This window comes from Sceloporus occidentalis, unplaced genomic scaffold, assembly GCF_023333645.1.
Source record: "Sceloporus occidentalis isolate IW3139 unplaced genomic scaffold, rSceOcc1.0.p SCAF_13, whole genome shotgun sequence".
Classification (NCBI taxonomy): domain Eukaryota; kingdom Metazoa; phylum Chordata; class Lepidosauria; order Squamata; family Phrynosomatidae; genus Sceloporus; species Sceloporus occidentalis.
This window is the reverse complement of record NW_028316993.1, coordinates 15,439,225-15,447,065: the sequence shown is the minus strand read 5'-3', so window position 1 is coordinate 15,447,065 and position 7,841 is coordinate 15,439,225. Positions and strand designations below refer to the sequence as shown.

Here is a 7,841-nt window from a genome sequence, read left to right as displayed (position 1 = left end):
TCCCGATCTCCATCATGGGATGAACTCCAGTTGAATCCTCAGATGGTTAACCTGGAACAAACTCACTGTTTCCGCAATCTCCTTTTCTTCTTCGCAAAGTGTTTCACTGCAACCGCAAAAAGACAATTAAAGCAAAGAGCCAAAGCGTTACCCAGACTTTTCAGTTTGATTGCTCACGTCTTTCTTTTCTCTATTCCCATCTCTCCCATGGGATCTCCCCCCATTTTCCTCCCCAAGGTGCCTCTGTGCCCCAAATGGGCTCATTAATACTCGGCTTGGTTCCAGCCTGGTGCTTTGCAAGGCAGGCTGGGGAGATTGGGAGAAACAGGTTGTCAAATTGTCCTCTTTGCCGCCCACATCGATGCTCCCATGCTTGGCCATGATGCTTTGCAGAGAGCATCATTCCCTCCATTTCCATATTGGATCCTCTCTGTATTTGTAGCACCTTGCCACGATGGCACAGTCCACAGAGGCAGAGGAATGGAGGCGGCACCCATTTCAGGGGTCAGCTGGGGGCATGGATTTTTATTTTCCAAATTGAGTGAGTGGGGCATTTATATATATGTGTGTGTGTGTGGGGGGGTATGGATGTATATATACATACCATAATTCACACACATGGCATGGAAATGAGTGGGGTATATATGTGTGTGTGTGTGTGTGTGTATACATACACATACATACATACACACACATACATAACGTAATGCACACATATGGCATGGAAGTGAGTGGGGTGTATATATATGTGTGTGTGTGTGTGTGTACACACACACACACATACCGTAATGCACACATATGGTGTGTGTGTGTATACACACACACACACACATATACACATACCCATAATTCTCTCTCTCTCTCTCTCTCTCACACACACACACACATCCCCCACTCGCTTCCATGCCACATATATATGCACTGTGTTGGGATATCTAGTTTGCTAAGGGCACTAGACATATATACCCCACTCTCTTCCATGTCAGCATTCTCTGAAGATGCCAGTCACAAATGCTGGCAAAACATCAGGAACAAACCCTTCTAGAACAGGGTCACAGAGCCCGAAAAACCCACCCAAAACGATTTCGCCTTCTCCATCAGAAGAACCTTGGTGCCCTTAGCAAACTAGACATCCCAGGATGCCATAACCTGGAGTCCTGGCAGCCTGGATCCACCTTGGGCTACATTTCGCCTTGCAGTCAGAAGTGAACCCGAGTGCCCTTAGCAAACTAGACATCCCAACACAGTGCCCAAGCCTGGAGCCCGTATGCCCGGCCGGAGTGGCGCTGAGCAGGAGGCAGGGCTGGCACTGGCACGCCTCCTCTGTCTCCTCCTCTGCCTCTGCCTCCTCCTCTGTCTCCTCCTTGATCTCCTCCTCCTTCTTTCCAAATTGCAAACGGTTCCGGAGGACGAAGGTCAGGGCTGCAAAGCCTCCTTTGAAGCCAGGCTTGGCCGGGGGGGCGGCTGGCACCCAATCTGGTGCCCATCGGGGGACACCAGGGCATTCCCCAGCCTTCCCTGGGAAGAGAGCCACAGAGACCCACCTCAAGGCAGGCAGGCAGGCAGGCACTGGCCCAGGTTGGGAGGAACAGCTATTATTATTATTATTATTATTATTATTATTATTATTATTATTATTACTACTACTACTACTACTATTTCCCCCCAATGCTCTAATTCTACCCTGCAGAATGCATGCACCACATTTGTGCCCATTGGGTACATTGTTTCTGCCTTTCCTGGGAAAGGAACAGGGATCCACCTAAAGGCAGGCAGGCAGGCAGGCAGGCAGGGGCCCAGAGACCTACCCCTTGGGCTAGTTGGCAGGGAACAGCAATTTATTATTATTATTATTATTATTATTATTATTAAACTTTTCCCCAGTGCTCTAATTCTACCCTGCAGAATGCATGCACCACATTTGTCACCATTGGATACATTGGTGCCTTCCCTTCCTGGAAACTTACAAACTGGCACCCAGTGGCTCAGGGACCAACACTTTGGCTTGTTTGGAGGAACAGCAATAATAATAATAATAATAATAATAATAATAATAATAATAATAATAATAATAATAATAATAATTTCCCAATGCATCAGGAATGGGCACTAAAATTGTGCCCATTGGGTACACATTATTTCTTTCTTTCCTGGAAAATAAACAGAGACCAGTGGCTCAAGGACCACCACTTTGTCTTATTTGGGGGAACAGCTATTATTATTATTATTATTATTATTATTATTATTATTTCCTCAGGGCCTGGTGCCAAATTTGTGCCAAATGGTTACAGTTGTTTCTGTTTTTCCTGGGAAATTATTAGGGACTGACTCCCATTGGCTCAGGGACCATCACTTTTGAATCATGGAATCCTAGAGTTGGAAGAGACCGCAAGGGCCATCCAGTCCAACCCCATTCTGCCATGCAGGAACTCTCAGTCAAAGCATCCCCGACAGATGGCCATCCAGCCTCTGCTTAAAGACCTCCAAGATAGTTTGATACCGCTTTAACTGCCATAGTAGTTAACTGCCATGTAGAAAACATAAATGAATTTCATGTTTAGACTTGGCACCCATCTCTAAGATAACTCATTGTCTCAATGTGTGCAAATATTCCAAAATCTGGGGGGGGGGGGGGGGGGGGAGGGGGGGGAGAATCCAAAATCCAAAACACCTCTGGTCCTAAGCATTTCAGAGAAGGGAGACTCAACCTGCGTGTGTGTGTTTGTGTATTGAAGTGAATAAGAAACAGAAATAAATAATACAAAATACAACTTCTGCAGCCTTCAATTGCCATACATGAAATTGAGCTGGACAGTAGGTGGCAGTTTAGAATGCTTTGCTAGCAGCATTCTTAGTAGATGGCTATATAATCCTCTAAGGTGAAGCCATGGGATGTGGAGACTTTTTGGTCTATAAATCCAAAAGTTATCCCTTTTATCCGAAATGCCTGAAGGAGATGACACCTCCATACCAAACAGGGACCAACTTGTGAGAAGTTGTGAGGTTCCAAATTGAAATGCCTGGGCACCGGTTGCTCTAGTACTATGGCTCCCAAATTTTGGCCTTCCAGGTGTTTTGGACTTCAACTCCCAGAAGCCCCAGAGAGCTGGGCCAACTATCAGGGCTTCTGGGAGTCGAAGTCCAAAACATCTGGAGGGCCAAAGTTTGGGCACCATGGCTGCTAGCTTCTTGGCCAAGATTAGATTTACAGTTTGTGACGTCCTGAATTTTGCAGCTCTGTGCTTGCTTCATTCAGTTTATAATTCATTTTACAGCTGATGATAACCTTCTGGGATCTGAATTTGACCTGTATTCTCCTGGACTGTCCAGTTGTCTAATTCACATGGCATGCATTTTTAGATTTTTATATAAAAATCTTTTATATCTTAATATACAGTCGCCCCTCTTTATCCACAGATTATTTTATTCATGGATTCAAGCATCCACGGCTTGAAAATATTCCAAAAAAAGGTATAGATTCCAAAGAGCAAACCTTGATTTTCCATTTTATATAAGGGACACCATTTTGCTCTGATATTATGTTTAATGGGACTTGAGCATCCACGGATTCTGTTATCCATGGGGGATTCTGGAACCAAACCCCAGCGGATAACAAGGTCCCACTGTAAAATGTTTGTGGCCATTCCCTTTTTGGTTTCAGGCTGGTTTGCAAGCAGGGTTTATTTAAAAAAAAGGTTTTTTAAAAAGGATTTCTTGGGGTAGAGTGGATTTTTAATGTATATTCTTTGCTTTATAAAATTAGATTTCAAAATGGTTGTAAAACCATGAGTAAAATAAAATAAGTTCACAACCTACTGCCTGACTCACCTTCTCCAAAGAAAAGAATATACATTGGTGTTGGTTAAGAACCAGTTTGTGAGGTTTAGGGTCAGCCCACAAGCAGGGCCTGAAGATGCCTTACATAGTTGTGTTTGCGCATTGGCAAATTAGACTCCAGGGTTGACTGTGCTGGAGTTTATGCTGTTTGAATACATAAAGACATTTCGACTTCCAGTTCTCTGCAGTCGATGAGCCCACGGTGGGTAATGGCACTTCAAGCAGCAATCCAGTAACAACCGCAAAGAACCTTGTGGCGTCTTAAAAAGCTCCCAGAATTACTGCGAGTCTTTAAAATGCGACAATGCCCTCGTTGTTTTTGTTACCCCTCCAGAATCCAATAAAATTGAGCAAATAAAATGCCTCTTGTCTGCTTAGCCTAGGCCATTAAAAGCCAGATTCCAGAAGAAAAGGCACTTATCAGGATTTGCTTAGCCCCAGACTCAAGCAGAACTTGAGTTGGGCAGGGAAACAGAACTGTGGTGATGTTGTGTGCCTTCAAGTCGTTTCCAACCCTAAGGTGAACCTATCATGCAGTTTTCTTGGCAAGGTTTGTTCATAGGGGGTTTGCCATTGCCATCCTCTGAAACTAAGAGAGTGTTACTTGCCCTGGTTCCCTAGTGGGTTTCAAGGTTGAGCTGGGAATCAAACCTTGGTCTCCAAAGTCTTAACACATAACACCATGCTGGCTCTTGTCGGTGATCAATTTATCACTCTCTTTTTGTCTCTGCAGGACTTGCAAAAGCCATGTGGCCTGTCCTCTGGGCGACAGTCCGGGCCTATGCCCCCTACGTCACCTTCCCCGTGGCCTTTGTGGTCGGGGCGGTGGGCTACCACCTCGAATGGTTTATCCGTGGCCAGCCTCCTCCGCCAGCACCCGAGGATGAGAAAAGCATTTCAGAGAGGCGTGAGGACCGCACGCTTCAAGAGAGCGCCGGGAAGGACCTCACCCAGGTGGTCAGCCTCAAAGACAAGCTGGAATTTGCCCCTAAAGCGGTGTTGAATCGGAACCGGCCCGAGAAGAACTAGGAGACCTGCATGGGTGCCTTCTTGGCCAACCAGAGTTCTTCCATGGTTGGTTGAGTGATTCCAGTTGGGTTCCACTTGGTTTGAAATGTTGGGTTTTCTAATCCGGTTGGGTTTTTGGCTTTGCCAGGCTCAACCAATGCTTGGCTGCCATTCCTGTTGCCTTCAACCTCAATTTGCACCTATGGCAGACCACTACAGTCCAGGAGATCAATCAGAAGTAGGTGTGGGAGGGTTACTTTGGAACGTCATGTGGGACCCTGCAGAACGATTCATTAGGTTCACTTGTCACACAGTTGAACTATACCTCCCCCCAATATTTTCATCAAAGATCCAGTTATAGCTAAGCATGATCTCCTTTCTTTCTATCTTGTTGACACTGGCCTCATTTGACTTTCAGAAGATACCTCTGTTCTTTCCAAAGTATGTCATTTCTCAGAGAGGAGAGATTCCTTATTCTGATAGCTTTGGAGACTGTCGTTTTGATTTAGGATGGTTGAACTGAAGACTCTTTTTCCCATAAGACTTCTGGATGCCAGGAAAAGATGTAACCACCACCACCACCATACAAAAACAGTGATGGCTACTTTCTCGCTGCTACTCAGGATAACTGGATGCATTTTCCCAATGGATTTCTGTGTGTAAAAAGCACAGAGGTGGAGGGGAAGGCTGACTTTTTGGACACGGGTCTTCCACTGAAATTAAACATTAAAACACAGTTTCAAAATATGGGAACCTTGCATTTTTAAATTTATTTTTGAGGGTGTATATGTGCCAGGGAATGAGTGCGCCTGCAGCTCAAATGACCCAGGGTTCTGGCTGGCCAAACTGAGGCTGCATCCGCACTGCAGAAATAATCCAGTTTGACACCACTGTAACTGCCATGCTTCAATGCTCTGTAATTGTGAGAATTGCAGTTTGTTGTGGCACATAGCTTTGCCATGGCAATTAAAGAGGTGTCAAACTGGATTATTTCTGTAGTGCGGATGCAGCCTGAGAGGTCCTAGGAAGGTGATCCACGGTAATTTAGTAATCGGGAAAGGTGGATAAACATCCTTAGGGGACAGTGTAGGGATCTCAGCTTGTATCCCACTGCTGCCCACACCAAATATGGTTTTCCACCCTTTATCCCACCACTGTGTGCATAGAATCATAGAATCGTAGAATTGGGACCCCCTGCCATGCAGGAAATCCAAATCAAAGCATTTCCGACAGATGGCCATCCAGCCTCTGTTTAAAGACCTCCAAGGAAGGAGACTTCACTACACTCCGAGGGAGTGTGTTCCATTGTCGGACAGCCCTTACTGTCAGGAAGTTCTTCCTAATGTTGAGGTGGAATCTCTTTTCCTGGAGCTTGCATCCATTGCTCCAGGTCCTAGTCTCTGGAGCAGCAGAAAACAAGCTTTCTCCCTCATCAATATGACATTCCTTCAAATACTTAAACAGGGCTATCATGTGTACAATAAGTGTGGGACTTTCCACTCAAGCAATCAAATCCGTGCCACTAACTGAGGATACCTCTTAGGCAATCCCAGCACTTTTGCACTTTTGTCAATTGGTCTTTTCACTGAAGCCACCAAATGGGAATATTTCAAGGTGTTCACTGCAAACACTCAGTGTGAGGGCTTTCCCTGATCTCCACCTCTGTTACGCCTCTGTGACAAACAACTGTGGAGTCAGTTTAAATGCCCTCAAAGTTTGTGTGAGAATTTAAACCACTATCCCCAATAGGACACCATCCTTCCACCTTTGTACCCATTGCGTGCAGTTCTGTCTCTCAGATCATACAGGTCTCCTTGGAGTCAGACTGGAAGAAAAGTGACTCCATAGTTTTTTGCGGGCTTTGTGGCCATGTTCTAAAACAGTTTATTCCTGATGTTTCACCAGCAGCTGTGGCTGGCATCTTCAAGTAGCTGACAAAGTTTCACTGAAATCATAAGTGAAATCATCCATCCCGCCCAAGAGTTAAATTTGCTAGTTCCCTATATGGGAGATCATATAGTAGGAAAGGTAAAGAAAAGAAAAGAACACTTTCCAGTATATTAGCTCAGCTGAAAAACCATGATCTCAGCACAATCACTGATGAAACTGAAACCGGAGGTTGAGTAGTTCAAAATATTGATGGCGTGCTTAGCTGAAAAACTAGAATTGGCTGCAACTTCTGGGTTTAGGGCTTCTCCTTCAACCCCCTTTCTTGGATCCATATGTTCTGTTTGTCTTTCCCCCTACGCAGCACTAAATCTGTTGTCTCCCAATTTCAGAAACCCTCTTGTCAGCTGCTTGCTTAGCTGACTTGGTTGATGGTGATAGACCTAGTTTCCCTTGGCCAGGCCCCGGGGTTAGAGGACACCTTATTTCCTGCAGATGCGGGAAAAGGATTGAACAGCTGATGGCTTCACGATTAGCCCTCTGCCATTTGTCCCTTCTGCAAAGCACTCTAAGATATGGTGCATTTCGCACCCCCTTTACATGCAAAGCCTGTGTAAACATGAGTTCGTGAGTGCTCAAGGCAGTATCTGAAGAGATTTAGGAGTCCCCAGAGAACAGATGCAAAGATAGCTTGTTGACGTTTAAAAAGTGTAGCTATTAAACCACAAAAATAATGTCCCAGGGCTATTTTTTGAGAGCGACACTTGCATCAGCTTTCCAATGTTCCTATGCACAGATGTGCCAGGTTGGGCTGCCAGCTTGAAATGGTTAGCATTCTGAGCTTTCTTTTGTTTTAAGGCCAGGATTGCCAGATCTTAGGTGTCGGCATGGTATCGTGTTTTGAGCATTGGATTGTGACTCTGGAAACCAGCATTCGAATCCTGTCTTGGCCACGTAAACCCACTGGGTGACCTTGGGCAAGTCACACACTTTCAGCCTCAGGATGGCAATGACACCCCACCTCTGAAGAAACTTGCCAAGAAAACCCTATCATAGGTTTGCCTTAGGGCTGCCAGTAGTCAGAAATGACGTGAAGTCGCACAACAACA

The 7,841-nt window shown here is 45.3% G+C and overlaps 1 protein-coding gene across 3 annotated transcripts; it reads left to right on the top strand.

Annotated features, from left to right (window-relative positions):
* Window positions 1-1,375: 1,375 nt before the first annotated feature.
* On the top strand, window positions 1,376-5,592 carry SMIM12 (small integral membrane protein 12). Of its 3 annotated transcripts, none has more exons than XM_089478795.1 (2): window positions 1,376-1,415; window positions 4,571-5,592. In XM_089478795.1, the coding sequence occupies exon 2, from the start codon at window positions 4,585-4,587 to the stop codon at window positions 4,864-4,866; it is 282 nt and encodes a 93-aa protein (XP_089334921.1). In that variant the 5' UTR covers window positions 1,376-1,415; window positions 4,571-4,584; the 3' UTR covers window positions 4,867-5,592. The 3 variants fall into 3 exon arrangements, with proteins under 3 accessions (XP_089334921.1, XP_089334920.1, XP_089334922.1); XM_089478794.1 differs by having other exon boundaries at window positions 1,405-1,578; XM_089478796.1 differs by lacking the exon at window positions 1,376-1,415 and adding an exon at window positions 3,448-3,471.
* Window positions 5,593-7,841: the final 2,249 nt, after the last annotated feature.